Source organism: Carlito syrichta, unplaced genomic scaffold, assembly GCF_000164805.1.
Source record: "Carlito syrichta isolate Samal-C Ts95f unplaced genomic scaffold, Tarsius_syrichta-2.0.1 Scaffold302075, whole genome shotgun sequence".
In the NCBI taxonomy this organism is placed as follows: Eukaryota; Metazoa; Chordata; class Mammalia; order Primates; family Tarsiidae; genus Carlito; species Carlito syrichta.
The window spans coordinates 177977-198172 of record NW_007246171.1 but is presented as its reverse complement, the minus strand read 5'-3'; the positions used below and the strand labels follow the sequence as shown (position 1 = coordinate 198172).

The 20196-nt window shown below is 46.8% G+C and overlaps 1 protein-coding gene across 1 annotated transcript in view; it reads right to left on the bottom strand.

The window, feature by feature from the left end:
* Positions 1-20196, bottom strand: part of ALK (ALK receptor tyrosine kinase) — a 430033-nt gene that overhangs the window by 246745 nt on the left and 163092 nt on the right. The window contains exon 4 of the mRNA XM_008056000.1: positions 2066-2267. Coding sequence (XP_008054191.1) covers positions 2066-2267 — 202 coding nt within the window. The remainder of the gene's footprint in view (positions 1-2065; positions 2268-20196) is intronic.

Genomic DNA, 20196 nt, shown 5'->3' with positions numbered 1-20196 from the left:
TAAACACATGCCCACGGTGCTCTGGTCTGCTGAGCAAGTGCCCCACACAGTGCAGCTGACCAGGGTGCCCCGAGAGAAGCCCACGGGGAGTGGACAGCCTGCTGACAACCTTCCCCGCCACTTTCCGCCCCACTGTGGCGACCTTGTGGAGGCAGGGAGGCCGGTCCAGGTGCCTCTAACTGAACTCTGGAGACATATTCGCTCATCACTAAGCCCCTCCAGGCTCTACCAGGGCTGCAGGAGAATATCTCTATACAGGGAGGCTGGAAGCCCGGGCCCTGGAGACGCAGGAGCTGCCCCACCAAAGCCTGCAAGGCACTGGATTCGCCCAGTGGGGTCCTGCTCCCTCCCTCCTGCCCCAGTGCCCACCTTCTGGAGGGCAGAGCATCACCCCTGGCCAGTGGGTGGAAGTGGAGATGGAGGCCATTGCAGCCTGAAGGAGAGGCCTGTGACCTTCCCACAGCCCTTGTCCACCACACTGAGGGAAGCTGCCTTGGAGGCACTGACCTCGCGTTCCCGGACTCCTCTGTCTCAGGGGACCAAAGAACCCAAATCTTTATGGCAAGCTTCCTTTGCCTTCCCCTTCTGCCTCTCAGTCCTCTCCTCATGCTCCTGCTGAGAAGCTTTGGGTTTCCTGGAAAGAGCATGAACCAGGAGAAGAGAGACCCAGAGTCTGGTTCCTGTCTTTCTCTGCCTCCACTTCTCATCTGGTAAATGGGCCTTCACAGGTAGTTATGAGCACGCCCTGTGGCTGGTCACACCGGGGAGCTCTTGTCCTGACTGTGCCCTGCAGGAAACGCACACTGCCACATGGGAGGTGCCATGCCCTCGGCCCCTTTGGCCCCTTCCTCTCACACTCTTGGGCTCAGCAGCCCAAGCAGCACTCCCGGGCTCTGCCGGGCCAGGAGGGAAGGAGAGTTGAGAGCCTGAGGTGGAAGCAGCAGCTCCGAGGCTGGGCAGATGCCTGCAGGATGGTGCACAGCCTGTCTGAGGACAGGCCCTCCCATCTGGCTGTGTGCCGGATGGGGAGGCTGAATTGGAGGGAGGCTTGGCGCCTGAGGACAGCTGGTCTCCCACGGGGAACAGCCTGGACACCACCACTCCATAACTGGAGGAAAAGCAAGGGGCTTTGGTGGCAGAGACCCAAACAGCCCCTTGAGAGGCAGAAGACAGACATATGTTTAGGAATGACGGGAGTATCCCTCCTGACGCCAAGGTCTCACCCCTGTGAGAACTGCACAGCTTGGCATTCTTTCAAGCACAACTAAGTACAGACAGCCTAGTGGTGGAGGGGGAAGGAAGGGAGGATACATCCAAGAAGTCACTGAGGAGGCCACACAGCCTCTGAGAAGACAGTTTCCCAGAAGGAAGCAGGTCCAAACACATGTAGACACTGGGTACCTTTCTCCCGCAAATGCATCCCAGAGAAGGACTTCTCCCCTTGTGGATGGATTAAGCAGACCTGGAGCCCTTGCAGGATGGTGTTTACACTTAATATGGGAGGACAGGCGTAGAGACACCCTAGTGCGAGTTTGCTTTCCAATGTCCCTGCTTGTAGAGGCCTGGAGGGTCACTGAGAGAGCAAGTGAGTGTCTCCAGAAAGCTCTGAGGACCTCAAAGCTGCATCGGCGGGTCCAGGACAATGCTCTGTTCCAGCCTCCACGGAGTGGATGCCATGCACTACCCCGCCAGACTCTGCCTTGGGGTCGCAAGCCCCCTCAGGCCCTGCTGGAATAGCCACAGTGCTTTGTGCTTTCCCTTCATGCCCAGGTTCTGCTGGCAAATTCCAGTTTCCTGCATATTAAGTCACATCCATTTTGGTCTTTGAACCCCCCTTGGGCTGTTTTCTTCTTGGCTCCAAATGAGCTTTGGGCAATGAACATCTTTAACACCTACTCATAAACTCTCACTCTGTCAGCTGGCCTTGAGGCCCCTGGAAGGACCACCAGCCAGGACGGTCCACAGGACCCACCTGAGACACCCTCCAGGGGGTCAATGGACTCTGGAGGAGCAGCCAAAAGCCAAGCCCCTGCCTGTGGTCATTCTGGACGTGGGAGGGACTTACCCATGCTTCCCCGGCGTGGGCGTCAGCAGGATCTCACGGCCAGCTTCATTGTGGGGTAGCAGCTGGGCAGCGTACTTCCCTGAGGGTTGCGGGTGCCGGTGCACCGACACGGCCAGGGTACAGCGCTCACTGCTGCTGCGCATCCAGGGGCTCAGGATGGTGTGCTTGGAGTCCGCCGAGGTGTTGAGCAGGAGGAAGGCGCCTGCAAGAGATGAGGGAGGGTAAGTCTGCAGATGTGGCCAGCAGAGATGCGGCCACTGAGTGGCAGGACACAGGGGCCAGCAGCGTCCACATCGGGGGTACTGGGTGGGCCCGTTCTTGCCTCTGAACTCCCAGTCCCCTTCCTTCTCCCCTAGCTTTCCCATTATGATGTAGCCCAATGCAGGTGGATGGCAGTTGAAGACGTGGACTTTAATCAGGCAGGATGCCGGGCACAGTGGCTCACACCTACCATCCCAGCATTTTGGGAGGCAGAGGCGAGAGAATTGCCTGAGTTCAGGAGTTCAAACCCAGCCTGGGATACTCGGCAAGACCTCGTCTCTTCAATAAATCAAAAAATCAGCCGGACATGGTGGCACATGCCTGTGGTTCCAGCTCCTTGGAAGGTTGGGGCGGAAGGATCGCCTGAGTCCAGCAGATCAAGGCTGTGGTGGCCATGAGCATGCCATGGAACTCCAACCTGGGTGACAGAGTGAGACTCCGATTCAAAAAGAAAAAAGAAAAAAATTCAGGTAGTCCAAGGTCCTGCCCTCAGGCTCCCCTGACTCCTCGCCTTGTGTCCTTGAACTTTAGGGTTCTTGTCTGTAGAACAGGAATAAAAATACCGATATTGAAGGATCCTTGCCCCCTCACTTCCCAGCTGAGTGGTCTTGAGAAAAGCATGGCCTTCCCTGGGTTTCAGTTTCCTCCTCCACCAATTGGGAGAATGGGTGGCTGAACTTGGTCACTGCTGAAGATCCGTTTCAGCCCTGGACCCCAGGAGCCACGCAAGAATGCAGCCAGTCTCCGCAAAGAAAGCCCGACAAACCTCCCGGTGCCCGCTTGTGGGAGATTCCCCGGGGCAGGCCAGCCCTGACTCAATGGCAAAGACCAAATGACCCACAGAAACCTTCACCCACGGGCTCCCATCTGCTGAAAGCACAGCCCGTTTCACAGTTCCAGGTACCCTGGAGCATGCATTTACTCGCTGCACTTCTGCATTTGACTGTGGGGCCTTTGGTGTCGCTCCCCCTGCGGCAGAAACCTGTCCCAGCAAGCCCCCAACATCCCCGGTGGAGCTAACTATTGAGCGCTCCGTCTTCCTGAGCCACTCCGGCCCATGCAGAGCCATGACATTATGTCTTTCCCTCTCTGCCCAAGCTCTGCTGGTAAAATCCCATTTCCAGCATATTGCATTTCATTCACTTTGGAAGGCCCTCCCTCTGCTGACACCCCACTTGACAAAGAAGCAAATCACCCAGTCGTCCACGATGCAGGAAGACACAGGGAGAGAGGGATTCCCAGTGGAAGCACAGATTCTCCCCTGGAGATGGTGTCGTGCCAGGAAGCAAAGATTTGCAACATTCAGAATGCAGGCATAAGCGACATAAAATTGGGATGCGGGGAGCGCAGGGCTATGTGTGAACTGGTCCGGGCAAGGGGGAGCGAGGAACAGAGCCCTCTGTGCTTTTGGGGGAGCTGCAGTGTGGCACGCGGGCATCTAGAAAGTGCACCACAGCCCCAGGAAAAAATCCATGCTGTGACCCCATCCAGCAGGGGAGGACATGTTCTTGTTACAGGCAGAGGACAGGAAAGGATTCGAATCAGAGACTCAGAATTGGGAAAGTCATCTAACACCATCCCCGGCTCTCCCACAGAAGCAGGCTGGGACCCAGATGGAGAAATGACATGTCCGAAGTCTCTGCTTGAAAGTCAAGGCCGGACTCCAGTCTCTGGACTCCTCAGCCGTTCTCTGTCCCTTGCATCTTTCTAAGGAGTCTACCATGTCCCTTGGCCTGATATACGATCAGGGCATCTAGGGCTCAGTAAGTCAGAGGGGCAGGAAGGGAGAATAGGGCAGGTGGGCGCTGGGCCAAAGCCGTGTTCACCCCCTCTGCGCTTGCTCCTTCCTGCTTTCAAATTCCAGTGGAGGCCCTTCTTGAGCAAGTATCCAAGTCCTGAATTTATCCTGGAGACACACACACAGGTGTGGCCTTTAAGGAACTCCAGGTCCAGTAAGGGTGAAGGGATGTATCACACTGGCTGTGTATTTTGGCTTTGCACCCTCTGCTAGGTACAAAGCCAGGTGAAGCCCTTTGGAGGCCCCAGAAGGGGACACAAGGTCCAGGTGGGAAGGTCCATATAGAAGATCTCTGAGTCTCATCTTATGGGAGAAAAAACAAAGATATGGGCAAAGTAGAAGAGTAAGACATAAAGGCAGAGTGGGATGTGTGGAACGGTGGGGACAGGGGAGGGACAGGCGGCAGGAGGTGGGACCAGGCTGAAGGGCACTGTATCCCTGGCTGAAGGGGTCCAGCTTTGCTCCATGGGCAGTGGCACCAGGTCCTTGGAGCAGGAGTGGGGCCCCATCGGAGAGGTGCTCCAGGAGATGGGTGCAGTGTGTGGGGGAGGAGGGGGCCTTGGTGACCCAACCCATCCTGCACCACCAGTCTACCCTAGGGCAGGGAAGGAACCAAGTGCAAGCCCAAAACGTGGAGGATGCTGCGGCTAAAAGCCAAGGTGGCGTGCTGGATGGGCCTGGGGCCCCTGTGAGGTCAGTGGGTGTCTTTCCAGAGCAGGCTGGGTCCTGGAAGTACCTCTGGGCAGAGCTAGCTGCAGACTCTCTGGGGGTGTGGTCTGAGAGAAGTAAGTTCTGGGTCCTGATCACTTACACATAAGGGCGCTGTGACTGTGTCCTGGTCCGAGGCCTTTCACTGATGTTTTCAAGCCGGAAGCTTTCTGAGCGATTGCAGGGATGCATGTGGGCACTGGAGGGGGCTCCCTTCTTCTCCTGAGAAAGATGGCAGCGAGGCACGTGTGCACACTCACGGGAGCCTCAAAGACAAGCCAGGGGAGTCGGGGTGCGGGGCCCGGGGCGCGTCCCGTGTTTCCGCTCCTCCCCTGTTCCCGTATTCAGCAGCCCACTCCTGGGACTCCATCCCAGCTGACTGGAAGACAGATTGCTTTTCCAGTTCCAATATGTGAGTTGATGGTCGCATGAATTTTATTTTCTGCAACTGGACTATCAATAAGAGACTGAGCTTAAAGTGTTTTCACTCTCAACGGAACTCTAGGCTTGAGCGCTATCTCTCTATCAGCTGCTTCCCACCACCAAAAAGAGTGGAAAATATATCTCACAAGCTCCTTGGGAAATTGTCGGTATAAATCTTTTAAAGTCAGTGAGAATCTCTCTCTCCTCCCCTCTCTTCCACTTCCTGTTTATCTTGCTCAGGATGGCTTGGGGCTGGGCAAAGCTTCCCAGGGTCCTTTCTAATTAAGAAGGGCAGGCCAGCAGCGCACAGGCCTTCCCCGCGTGGTTGTAAGAAACTGGAGAAGCAGATCAAAGCGCTCTGCTTCTGAGGTGCCAGGTCCATGTTTCCCTTATTAGGGGATCGTGCTGCTGATCAAATATGAAATGGTCATTGGTTTTGCCTCTGCTCCCCAGATGAGGAATGTGTGCCCTCGTCACAGCCAGCAGGGCTCAAGCTAAGGGTCAGAGTCAGGGGTCATGAGCCCAGAGGTTGCACAGACTCTTTCATGTCTGTCCAATTAAAGGCCTTGGAATCCTTAAATCTTAGTTTGCTCAGATTTAGCACAGGCAAAGCCTGCTTCATATGACTGCTATGAAGATGAGATTAAATAAGATCGAGTGGGCAGTGCAGTGCCTGTCCGTGGTAGGCATGTGATAAGTGTCGGTGTCTGGCATCAAGGGGTGTCTTAGCCTGGAATTCCTTTGATCTAGCACTAAACTTGGAATAAGAAGGACTGGATCTGAGCCCCAGTTCTGCTACTACCAAGCTTCCGTTGTTTCTAAAGTGAAAGGGTTGGATAGAGTCTCTCTAAGGATTCTTACAGCTCCAAGCTGTCAGTAATTCTATCTGCCTGCTTAGAATATTCCTCATCTAAGGGAACCAAGTCAAGTCTCCAAGCCCCCAAGTCCTAAACTCTCCTCATCATTCACCTCTCTGAGGGTGACAGACCAACAGTTTCAATCAATTGGCCAAATATGCCGTGAACGTTCCTGTTGAAAAGCAAATTGCGATTTTCTGCCCTGTCCTTCCTCTCTCCCAACTTAGCAAACGCGTCCTTGGGAAGGGCCCTGTGTGGCATCACCTGATTCTGCAGGGGTGCCTGCGGTAAGGCTGGTGCCTCCGCTAAGTATCTGGTGGGTCACAAGACACTTTCCCTGTGACGGGTACTCAAGAATCCCCAAATCAAAGTAATGTATACCCACGACAAGGAACCAAATCGTACAAACTAAGCTTATCACAATTTTAAAAAGAAGTAAAACAACTATCTGAGTCCTGCTTTACCCGACCAAGTCCCATATACCAGGTGGAAGCTTTTTAAGGATGTACTGTCTTCAGGTGGCTGCTGTCATAATTCCAAATGTTATGATTATGGTGTTATTTGTGGGTGCCACTTTAGACTTTTCATATTGATAGCACGATAAGGAAGATGACACTCTTTCGCTCTTCTAATTCTTCATTTTTCCAATCTTCTTGGTTTCTTAGCTCCCCCCCTTGTATTTTTTACTGCTTGCCTTTTAAACTTTGCACGACACATTTATTACTTGTTCCAGCAGTTTCAGACAGTGTCCCTTGGCTCTGCTGGCTCTAAGGTGAGGGTGCTCCTCCTGGTCCTTTTCTTCTTCCTCACCCACCTCCCAGGCCAGCTGTACTTTTTCTTGACCTTGTCAGGGTTGTGTAAAAATGATGATTTTTTTTTGTGTTTTGTTTACAGGTTGACACTTCATGTTGAAAATCATTAAACAGATCTTTTACACTAATGACTATATATGCATTCGAGACAGTGAATAAGGGTTATATTTACAATCTTCTCTAAATGTCCAGTAATACACCCTACTCCAAGGAGAATGTTGCTAGCATCAGGGTCAAATACTTTCTCTCTCTCTCTCACGTTGTCACTTGTTAAAATCATAGCACATTTGAATTTGCTTTATATTTGAATACAAGGCAAATTAAAACTTGGTAATGTTATCAATAATATATCAATTGAGTAATAACTTGCTATATGTTATCATTAATAATTATGATTATTATGTTAAATTGTCATATACCACAAAAATAACCACATTTCCTTGTCAATGGTGACTTTAACCATGGCTATCCTAAATCTTTATTATCCACAGACAATAATTGTTTTACTTTGATCATTCTCATAAAACACTTTATAATCAGCTGGAGTCCAACATTTTCCGCTTCTTCAAGAACTTCACAGAAGGAACTCTAGAGAAAGTATTCATAGAGTACTCTTGAATACTGATGACTCTGGAGATTGAACCATTGGACTAGGTAAAAGTCATCCAGGACTCTGACGTTAAAAAGCTGGTATGTTCATAAGGATTTCTAACACAACATCAAGTGGAAAAAGATTTAATCACATGAGACTGAACTCCAAAGACCTGAAATAATTTATTAGTGAATTTTTTTCTTTGAAACATTGATTATGTTTATGTTTGATTTTCTAGCATCGAGAACACCTTTTTACTTTTTAGCTACCTATAGCTTATGACAATTGGATAAAGTGTAGTTTTGAGAGCCAAATCAAAACATTTACCTTTGTCTCTGCCTAATATTTTTCCAGATTTTAGAAACTATTTGTGAGTATTCTTAATTTATGCAATATGATTATTTACATACGTCCAATAAGAATCTGTTTTCTTTTGTAACAGGACAAAATTGGAGACACTGGTGATTTTACCAAGGCTTTGACTGCAATGGCATAAATCAGACTGCTTTAAGGAGTTGAGATTGACTTTATATAGCCTATAAAAAGCCCTTCATAAAAGACTGACCTGCTACCTTGTCTACACAGTTTCTTTACAAAGTTCCTGACCTATTTTTAAGTAATGTATGTCACTTTCTGACAGGCTCAGAAACCTTAAGGTATTCTGGGACCTCAAGAGTAGAAAAATTCACCTAATTTATACAGGTATCACAAGTACAGTTTAATGGCAAGTCTTTGGCTTGGTCTCATAGTCTAGAGGCTTTTAAAAATCTAATCTGGAATTCCTTGTAGAAACATTCCAACAAAGCTAATTTTAAGAATGTATGTGACCAATCACTATTCTTGCTACACTTCATATAAACAATCAGGCCAAGTATAATTAAACCAAAATTTATTTTGCAAATAAATTGGTCCAGTTATGATTTTTCTTGATTAGAAATGGGAAACTAGAGAGAGAAAAAAATAATGTTTCAAAAAAAAAGTACAGTACACCTATAATCAGATTCTAGTCTCGTTCATTGTTTTTGAGTTTTTATTATTTTCCCAAGTTTAGACTGAACCCTGAATTCTCTCCTGGCTACAAGTCTCCAGAATAATGTCTACAAATTTTTCCTCCAGTGTTCTGACTTGAAATCTCTAGGAATTAAACTCAAGCTAGACAACTTAAACAAACTTCAGGAAAAATCAACCCAGCAACTTATACACACAGTCTTCATGCCTATTAATGTGTACACTGCTTAGAGAATTCACTTAAACTCCAGATTCAGACTACAAGCCAGAAAAACCTGTCAGATCGACATTAAAATCCGAAGATGCTTCAGAGACTCCAGAAAAACTAGTTTACAGACTATTCCGAACATTAGCCTTTTTCTTTTGTTTCCATGGAAACACTTCTTATTTAAGATCGATATTACTGCATTGTACACAGAGGCCTGGCCCAGATCTACACCACCACCTCCTGGAATGGGACACGATCCCTGAATTGATCTATTCTCAGGACCAAGAGATGGATGCAAAAAGATATGTCATGATATATTTAAATTCACTCTTCTGGCAGTGGCTCAGTCTATCATCCCAGTACTTTGGCAGGCCGAGTTGAGAGAATTGCCTGAGCCCAGGGGTTTGAGATCAGCCTGGGCAACTTGGTGAGACCTCGTCTCTACAATAAATCACAAAACTAGCTGGGTGTGGTGGCGTGCATCTGTAGTACCAGCTACTTGGAAGGCTGAGGTGGAAGAATTGCCTGAGCCCAGCAGGTCGAGACTGCAGTGGCTGAGAGCGTGCCCCTGCAACCAGATTGGGTGACAAGAGTAAGACTCCAACTCAAAAAGAAACAAAAAATCACTCTTCTATGCTTATCTAAGTTTGTTTTCCCACTCCTTTATCTGTTTCCAATAATCTTTCACCCAAGTCTCTCCAAAGCTACCCACTTGGCTTTTAACAAGTGAAACTTTAAAAAGTCTCAAAGTAGAGATGAAGGAAATAAAACTATTTCACCCCCAAAATACATTTATTTCACATATTTTGAGATGGCTGTTCAGAGGGCCAGCAAACAGAAGTGACCCTGCAAAGGTGTCTTCTGCAGGGGAAAGCGGCATCCATGGAAAATCTACCCTTGCCTGATGTGTCCTCTGTTCTCTCTGAGAGCTGCTACCTGTGAGACTGCATTTACTTATAAGACCACCTCAGCCAGCCAAGCCACCTGTTCCTTCCCTCCCATCACCTGTATTGATACTCTGTGATTTTTTCCTCCCTGTACACAGTAATGCATTTATATACCTTTTATCCAATTAGCCTGCCTTTTGTGGATTGATTTTCAGAGAAACTTGAGAGGGTAGGCAAAGGGGAAGATATCCCTTGCTCCCACAGATTCAAGACTTTCTTGTACAGTTCTTTTTTCCAGGAATTTTTTTCTGTCTTCCTTCCTTCCTTCCTTCCTTCCTTCCTTCCTTCCTTCCTTCCTTCCTTCCTTCCTTCCTTCCTTCTTTCCTTTCAAACAGGAGTCTCATTCTGTTGCGAGGCGATCCTTTTGCCTCAGCTTTCCAAGTAGCTGGAACCACAGGCATGTGCCACCATGGCCAGCTAATTTTTTGATTTATTGTGGAGATGAGGTCTGGTCAAGTTGCCCAGGCTGGTCTCGAACCCCTAGGCTCAGGCAATTCCCACGCCTCTGCCTCCCAAAATGCTAGGATGACAGGTATGAGCCACCGTGCCCGGCTCTTTTACTTATTTTAAATTTGCATATCACTAACACTTCTCTAGACTCCCGGAAAAATTGCTCTTTCTTCTTGAAGACACTAACTTCCTCTCTCAGTTTGCACCAGGTCCTGTCTGAGCCTCCAGCACAGCTCTTATCCTGGAATGTCTTTTCACTGGGATTTACATGTAGGTCCTGCTATGCTTGGAAACCTTTTCTGGGGGAAAATGTCTTGTCAATCTTTAAATATCTCAAATATTTTAATTCAGTCTTTATATTTGGCTGATAGTTTTTCTGGCTATGGTTTCCAGATTAGAAATTTTAACTTAAAAATTTTGAAGGCCTAGCTTCAGTATTTTCTAGTGTCAGTGTTACTGAGAAAATGTCTGATGCTGGTTTATTTGTAATTTCTTTGAAACTGATCTGTTTCTCTCTCTCTCTCTCTGGAAGCTTTTAGGATTTTTCTTTAACCTTAAGGTTCTAAAGTGTCAGTTCAATGTATCTAGGTATTAATCTATATAAATATATGTCCATGGCAATTTGAAAGGCATCTAAGTATGGATCTGTGTAACATTTATCCATGGCTTTTGTTGGGCTCTTTCATTCAGAAAACACATGTCTCTGTCGTCTCTGACACATTTTGTTTTATTATTTCCCTGATAATTTAATTATCCCTTAGTCTCAATTTTGAATTTTTCTTAAGAGATTTATCTTTCAAGTTAACTTCTATTACTTGATTTATTTTGTTTTTTCTGGGGTCAGCTTTTTATATCGATCTTTCTCTTTTTTCTTTCTTTCTTTCTTTTTTTTTACAGGAGAAAAGAAACACACATTTATGTGTGTACAAATGCACAGGACCACACAAAATATAAGACTCAGAGAAGGACCAGTTGGCTGGAATTTTCAGGCGGTGCAGAAAGGAACAGAGGCTTGGTGATCTGGTGGGAACAGGTTATGGGAGGCAAGAGGAGGAAACCAAACAGCCCACCCTCCATAGGACTCATTGCTATAGGCTTTGGCTTTTGTTTTGTTTTGTTTTAAATTTGGGTGCAGAACTCTTTCATTGTGCTTGAGGGGCTATGGAACATGCTTTGGACACTTTCCTCTAATCCATGTCTGCTGCGGAGACCATTTGCAGAAAGCAAGAAAGGAAAAAAGAACATAAAAAAAGAAGTGGAAATATCATATCCTTATTTATCTCCATCTCCCTCTTACTCTCTCTCCATCCCCCCAGCTCTATCTCTATCTTTATCCCTCTCTATATCTCTGTCTCTATTTCCATCTCTATCACTTTTCATCTCCCTATCTCTCTCCCTCTTTCTATCTCTATCTTTCTCTCTATTCATATCTATATTTACCTGCATCTCCATCTATGCCTGCATCTCCATCTGCCTCTGCATCCTCCCTCAAGCCTGTTCTGCTCGTCTGACTTTCAACCTGTCCTCCCGTTGAGCCCTAAGCTCCCCGTGGCAGTAACGCTTCTGGAAAGGCTCCTCTGAGCAACTGCGCTCATCTCTCTACCTGAGGAGACTTAAAAATGCTCCATTCCATATCTGACTTTGAGAATGTCGTCGCTAGAAATGAACATGACTGTCACGTAGCTAGACTGCTTGTCATCCTGGGGAGAATACCAAGAAGCACAGAGGCTCCGGACTGACCCAAGGTCACACTCACATTGGTGGTGGGTCTGGGAGGAGACGCAGGCCTTGAGACCCCCTGCCCATAGGATGCTGGGGACCTGCCTGCCCGTGATGGAAATCCATGAAGATTTCTCCAGCCACAGGCTCTGCGGTTGACCCGCAGGTGACTCCGAGTGTCACTCTCCTTCCTCTGCACGCTCAGGACTCCAGAGTCAGCCCAGTCCCTGGCCTCAAGCCCTCCCGTCTGACTGTCCCAAGGTCATGGCCTAAGGCCTGGGCAGGTGAGACCCAGAGAGATGGTCCTCCTCTCGAAATCACTCCTGGGGCTTAGGTTTCCAGGGTGCTGAGCGGGACTTGAGGAACTCCTCTGTTCATGTAGTCTCAAGTGCTGGCCAATGCAAACAGGGGCCACTGAACAGCAAGTCCTGTTACAGTTTGTTTGTCAAATTGAATCCTGCTATCCCATGTTGTCTGAACTCACACTTTAGGTTTTAGGTAAGAATGTGGAAATTTGGGGGAAGGAGTGGGTGGGCTTGTCCTTGTGGGTCTGCCTTGCCTACTTGTAGGATAACAGAAATACAGACCTTCCAAGAGCTACAGGCTCTGGGATACCATCTGGTCCAAGCTCTTCACCTCGCAGAGGAGAGCACCCGGTCCAGGGTAGGTAGGCCAGGCTTCCGAGACAGGCAGCTGAGTGTGTGGGATCCAGCCCCTAGTCACATCCCCCATCTCCCTCTGCTTGATGTCTAGTGCCTAGAATTGACTCTACCAAGTTCCACCAGGCCCTGCTTCTCTGAACCTTCACCTGGGGACGCTTGGAAGAAAAATGGCATCTGTTTTTGAAATCACATGATTAGAAAAACCAAGTGTATTCATTCCTTCATGGAAGGTAGAGGGAGTTGATTTTCTTGATAGTGTTACTAATTTTAATGTCATGAGTTCATCTGTGGCCTAGACGTAGTGGTACATTTGCACACTCAGTGGACTGCTGCAAAGTAAAAACGCAAAACAACTCTCAGGTCCAAGGTCACCGAGGCAAAAGTTCCCTAGAAGTAAAATGTGTGTGTGCATACAGAACATGTATACAGGAAGTCCCCTACATACAAACAAGTTCCCTTCAAAGAGTGTGTTCATAAGTCCAATTTGTCCTAAGTTAACTCCACAGCACTGTACTGTAATAGGCTTAGAATGCTTTTTGCACAAATAACACATAGAATGCAAACACACACACAAAATAAATAAAGAAGATGTTTTTAATCTTGCAGTACTTTGCCTTGCATGCACATGACAATGTACAACAGATCCGTGAACTGACGTGCATGACTGGACATGCAAACACATGTTCGCATCTTTGAAAGTTGGCCATTTGGAGGTTCACATGTAGGGGACTTGCTGCATTTGAGAGTGTGTGTGTGTGTGTGTGTGTGTGTGTGTGTGTGTGTGTGTTTGTGTGTGTATGTCTATCTCAACTGCTGGATGCACACAGACACACCATGCATGGATATATAGACATAGCTACCTATGTCTGTGTGTATATGCGGGATGAGGTTATTCCATATCCCCTTGTAGCTTTTTGACCCTGTTAAGAAGAATAAATCTCCTTTAGAGGAGACATGTAGATACATATTTTTTAAATCAACAGATTTCATTTAGGGAAAAGGGGCAAAGCCAATAATCTCTACCTACTGCCTGTGCGTCCTGGGGTGTCAGCAAAAAAAGATAATAAAAGCACAGCAAATAAATAGAAGGAAACAGAAGCCAAAGTGCTGAGGAGCCTTTTTTCCCCTAAGAGCTCATTTCAGCGATCCTCACGGAAAATAGAAAGCACTTGATCTGAGGAGAGGGAGAGGGAACCAAATGAAAGCCAAACAATTGATTTAATTCCACGAGAGATGAGGAAGGAGGAAGGAGCGAGAAAATCTAAGGCTGGAGGAGGAGGGCGGGAGGGAGTCGGGAAACTGAGAGCCTCCCTGGAGCCAAGCCCAGTGCGGGGAGCAGTGTAGACTCGAGCTCCCTCGCCCACCTGACCCTGAGCTCTGGAACCTGGCTGTTCGATTTTCGGCTTTCAGTCCCAGATGTCGGGGCATACACATCTTCCATGCTACTTCTTAAATTTCTGCTAAGAGGTAGCAGGTTTCATTACTTTTTCTGTGCATTTCATTGATTTCATTTTAAGTTAAATATTTTATAAAGCAATTTTTTGCCCGTTTCCTTGCAGGAGTCTCACAGGATCCCGGCCTCATCATCATAAGCTCTGAAGTTCCATGAGCCGAGGATCCCAGACAGCGCCGGCTGGAGAGGAAGCAGGTGACGTGGGCGGACGTGGCCAGCCAAGACACGCAGCCAGAGGTTGGGGGGCACCATTGCACATCACTTGCAGGCAATGGTGGGAGAGCTGCCCGGGCACCCAGAGACACCCGCGTGTCCCTCTTTGTTTCCCAAAGGACATGCACACGCAGGAAGGAGCGGCATCTGCACGACCAGGTGACCAGGCCGAGTTCTCAAAGGTTCTAGAATGATCCAGGCTTCTTCTCACTAGTCTTCCCACTACATGCCCACCCCATCCCCTGCCAGACACCCGGCACACAGCAGTCAGAGCCATTGTCTCAAACAGCGTTCAGTTCATTCTTCCCTTAAACGCATGCGTTGCTTCCCATGGAACATAGATTAGAATCCAAGTTCCTCGTTACAATCTACAAGAAAGGCCAGAGGGGAGCGAACCATGGTAGATGTCACAGGTTGGCTCATTCAACACCCTGACCAGCCTCCTGTTTGCTTGCTGTCTTCTTTTATTGAGATTGGAAGTTTTTTGTTTTTTGGTTTTTTTTTGAGTTGGAGTCTCACTCTATCGCCCAGACTGGAGTGCAGTGGCCACTCCCGGCCACCGCAGCATTGACCTGCTGGGCTGTGGCGATCCTTACGCCTCAGCCTTTCAAGTAGCTGGAACTACAGGTGTGTGCTACCATGCCTGGCTGATTTTTTGATTTATTGTAGAGATTAGGTCTCACCAAGTTGCCCAGGCGGGTCTCAAACCCATGGGCTCAGGCAATCCACTCACCTCAGCCTCCCAAAGGCACAGGATAACAGGCTGAGTCACCAAGCCCGGCTAGAGATTGGAAGTTTTTAAAAAATGGGCCGGGCATGGTAGCTCATGCCTGTCATCCCAGCACTTTGGGAAGCTGAGGTGAGAGGATCACTTGAGCCCGGCAGTTCAAGACCAACCTGGGCAACATAGTGAGATTTTGTCTCTACAAAAAATTTTAAAAGTTAGCTGGTGTGATGGTGCACACCTGCAGTCCCAGCTCCTTGAGAGGCTGAGACGGGAGGAGCACCTGAGCCCAGGAGGTTGAGGCTTCAGTGAGTTGTGATTGTGCCACTACACTCCAGCCTAGGCAACAAAGTGAGGCTCTAATTTAAAACAACAGAAAACCAGCTTTCCTTGCAAACAGGAGTGACGTGTGCTAGAGTTCTGGCAGTTACAGACAAGTAGAACCCAGTTCAGTGTGAACTTCAGATAAACAATGAACAATTTTTTAGTACAAACATGTCTCAAATATTGCATGGGACATGCTTATACTAAAAAACGCTGTTCCCCTGAAACTCACATTTAATTTGGCAGCCTATGTTTTGTCTGGCAGCCCTATGCACTGGAGATTTGGGAGGTAATTTGCCCTTTCTACTTCTTTTCTCTCTTCTTGCCTGGGACATAAGCGTCATGCCTGGAGGTGTGGCAGTCGTCCTGTGACCATGAAGTAAGAAGCATGATCGCATGGAATAGAAAGTTTATAAGAGTTGAGTCTCTAATGGTGTGGTCACTCCGAGGTGCTGAAATGCCTGTTTCTGGTGTTCTTGTTGTGGGAAACCCAAAGCAAAACCCCCAAGATCCTGGGGTGGCTCAGTTGCTGCGGAGAGGGAAGCTGTGGTTATGTAGCTAGTATGCTGTTAGCACAGGGATTGCATGTGTCTTGGGACAGTTGACCAGTGCGCAGCACAATGCCAGGCACCGGGCTCCCTCAGTAAACATTTGCTGAATGACTAGAGAAACATGATGGAACAGAAAAGCAGGTCGCTGACGTTTCCTCGTATCTCATCTGAAATGGTGTCCTACTTTTCTCGTTTACACAGGGGAGGATGTTTTTCCTCGTGGACTGACTGATGGCTACAGGAGAGTTATTATTTGCAACACAAAACAAATCCATTCTTTAAATGCCTGGAAGTCTAGCCTCTTAAGATCAGTGTTTTCCAAATTGTGGTTTGTAACCCATTTGTGGGCCATGAAATCAATTTAGAGGGTCACGACTAGCATTGAGTAAAAAGGAGGAGAAGGAGACCAGCAGGAGGAAGAGACGGAATGAAATTGTAAAATCTCTCTGTAGCTTTCCTTTGGAAAATAATGATGGCTGTGGAGCTATTTGTACACATATACGCGCACACACGCACACACACACACACACACACACACACACACACGGGTGATGTGTCCTGTGTTGTGATGTGAAATGTATTTCTTACTGTGCCCAACAGCTTAAAAGACACAGAAAGCCAGGCTTAAGATGAGTTTTGTTGAAACTTAGAATGACCACATGTGGAAATTTCACTGGTCGGGTTCTGGCCCCTGAGTCCTCTCGCATTAGCTGGGTGACCTTGGGAGGAGGAGTCAATGATCCGGACAGCATTTTAAGGTTTATGGATCTCCCTCATACAAACCAGTCTCACAACAACCCAGTGAGACAGAGGCTATCCCTGGATGTAGCTGGTATCTGACAATGGTGGCCATTAGCCTCTTGTTGACGTGTGGCTGATGCCACTGAGGAATCTGAATATTTTGTTTTGTGTTGTTTTGTTTTTTTGAATTGGGGTCTCTTTCTGTCGCCCAGGCCGGAGGGAAGTGGCATGCTTACCGCCACCCCAGCCTCAACCTGCTGGATTTCGGTGATCCTTCCATCTCAGCCTTCCAATTAGCCAGAACTACAGGCACGGCTAATTTTTTGATTTTTTTTTTATTGTAGAGATAAGGTGTCACCATATTGTCCAAGCTGGTCTTAAACCGGCGGACTCAGGCAATCTTCTTGCCTTGACCTCCCAAAGTGCTGGGATTACAGGCTTGAGTCACTGCTCCTGCCTGAATGTGTTATTTTACTTACTCTTAATTGATTTACGTATAAGTGCTGACACTTGATCCAGTTACTGTGAAAATATGTTGGGGATGGCTTCAGTGTGTGAGTCTAATTTTCAGCTGTACGTTTTATAAAATACAGATCAAGTGTTTCAGGTGAAAATTTCACCTCCAAATGAAAATGTGCTATCGGTGTAGAATGTACTCTGAATTTCAAAGATTTAGAACAGAAAAATACATACACCACTTCATTAGTAATTTTCATATTGAGTTTGTGTCACAATGGGAATATTGGATCTATTGAGTTAAATAAAATATGTTATTAACATTAAGTTCCCCTATTTCTTTCTAATTCTTGTAACGTGGCTTCCAGAAAATCCAAAATGACATTTTTGGCTCCTACTATCTTTCTATTAGATAGCACTGCTTTAAGGATTATGTATCTCGCCCTAGGCCTGGAAGAGTAAGTGCTTCAACCCTGTTACAATCCATTTCTCCTGACTACAAATTCGGGGTCCTTCCCACTAGACTGCAAGCCACATCTTCCCAGGCCTTAGGGTTCTTGTCTTTACAAACAGTGAGTGAACTCGAGGCTGATAAGAATGGCTAACTTTAATTTAGGGCCTACCTGTCCTGAGCACTAAATTTTACAAGGTGTACTGCACTGGAATTTGCAATGATCCTATAAGGTGGTTAGGGGATTCATTGATTCACTTTCTATATAAGATAACTGAGGCTCAGAGGTCACAGTGAACCAGCCTGTCAGCTCAAGCTGGTACAGCCCGAGGGGCCCAGAGCCCAGAAGCCCATGAAGGTGACTGGACAGTGAGGGTCTGTCCCTGGATGGCCTCGTGGTCTCTGCCTGGGAGGCTGTGCGCAGCCGTGAGCTGCAGAGTCTTGTGGATTAATTTCCTGGGGGACATGGTGGCTGGCTGCTTCTGTCGCTGATTCCAACAACAGACAGAACAACACCGGTAGACATCTCCAGTCTCTACAGTCTTTGAATGTATTGATGAGGCTCAAGAAGGTGACTTTGAATCCGAAATTTTTCAGCCAGCATATTGAAACGTGGGTTTCATTACTGTGAGTGCTTATTTAAAGACCTACTTGCAACAAGAGACTAAGCTTCAATAACAGCCCTCAAATACAGGGACAAATCATACTTTTCCAGGGAAGTTGTTTTTCTTTTGTGATAAACATTGTTTATGCTCTTTAAATGCAATTTAGAAAAGAAATGGTGAGAGAAAAAAATGTATCTATAACACTACTACTCAATCTTTCTATTTCTGAGGGGGTGGTTGGTTATATGGATCGGATTTTAAAAATGTATAATTCCAGTAAGCATATGTGGGGGAAAGCCCTCAAAATGGAATTTATTTAAAAAATGGTGTATTTATTCTTACATGTTTAAACCTCAGTCACTTTCTATTTTTTCTGAGTTGGAGTCTCACTCTGTCGCCTAGACTGGAGTGCAGTGGCCGCTCCCGGCCACCGCAGCCTTGACCTGCTGGGCTCTGGTGATCCTTCCGCCTCAACCTTCCAAGTAGCTGGAACTACAGGCGTGCGCTACCACACCCAGCTAGTTTTTTTGATTTATTGTAGAGATGAGGTCTCACCAAGTTGCCCAGGCGGGCCTCGAACCCACGGATTCAGACAATTCACTCACCTCAGCCTCCCAAGGCATGGGATTACAGGCTGAGCCACGGAGCCCGGTTCCTCAGTTACTTTCAAAGCACTCTTCGTTAGATGAAAAACATCCATCAAGAAGCTTTTCCCGCTGCTCAGAACAGTTTTTAAATTTGTCAGTATGGATGCCTTTTAGTGCTTTTGCTGTTTTTTGTTTCACCTCTTCCACATTTGCAAAACGTTTCTTTCTGAGGACTTTTTTCACCGGGGCAATCAAAAAAAAGTTGCTCAGGGTGAGATTGGGTGAATAGGGAGGGTGAGGCACGAGGGTCATGCTGTCTTGGGTCAAATACTGCTGAACACTCAGTGTGGTGTGGGTGGATGCATTTGTAAATCATCCATCATGGAATGGGCAAATTAGTTGAAATAATCTCAAAAAAAATTCACTGAAACCGAAGACCCTCCCAACGATACTAGCTGGTACACAGATGCTGATGGGTTCCCAGTACACTCACCTAGCAGGGGAGGCCTGTCATACAAAGGGCCCGCCCTCCAAAAGGCAATTTCGGGTTTTGGGGGGGTCACCCTTTGTACTATTTTCTCTTGTCCTTTCGCTTAACATAAGAGTTTTTTATGCTTTGATGTAGGACTTGCAAACATGTTTATAAATTCTTGTATAATATTCCAATCAGTGGATATCACATTTAATCTGTTTATTTAGTTTAGACAGTCAGGTTGTTTCATATTTTTTGCTGTCATTGATAAAATCGTTTTCTTGCTTCTGGGAATATTACATGCTACCTGGAGAATGGTCCAGCAACATGTATCAAAAACTTACACTGTGCATAGCCTTTGACCCAACAAGTTCCTTTCTAGGAATCTGCTGGAAAGAAATAGTTATTTATAAATACTTGTTTGCAACGGTTGCCAGCATACTTTATGCAAGTGAGTATTTAGCAATGGTAAACGTTCAACAGGGAAGATGAGCTAAGAAAGGTGTGGTATGTCTGCATAACCAAGTACCTCAGGAAACCATCAAAAACACTGTCTAGGAGGATAGGTGAGGATCTTTAAATATTAATAACCATGGTTTTCTTCTGTTGAGCACCAGGCACTCTGCTTATACATATTTAAGATACAATTTAATCCTTAACTCTCCTTGCATTTTGCATTATTACTTTCATCTCCTTTGGACGGAAGAAAAGAGCTCAGTACACTGGGTAGCTTCTCAAGGCCACACAGCTGGTAACCACATCCGCAAGGGACCCAGATTCTCTCCCTGGCGGTCTGTCTCCAGGGCTCCACCCCCAAATCCCCAGGCTGTCCTTGGATGGAAAATGTAGTTGTGCAACCATGTGGATAGTGTGAACTCAATTAGTAAAATACAGTGAATGCACAAGTTGCATATGGCGCCACTGAGGGTTCTCACCGGAGCACCAAGTGAGTGACTCTGGGTGGTGGAATGTTCTTTCTGCCTTTGTGAATTTTCAAAGCACCTGTTACTTTTATTTATTTATATTTTTTTAACATGTTTTTTATTTTAAAATTGTGGGGTACAGTTAAGGGTTAGGTATACAAATATGCATCGTTCAGGCACTCTTGT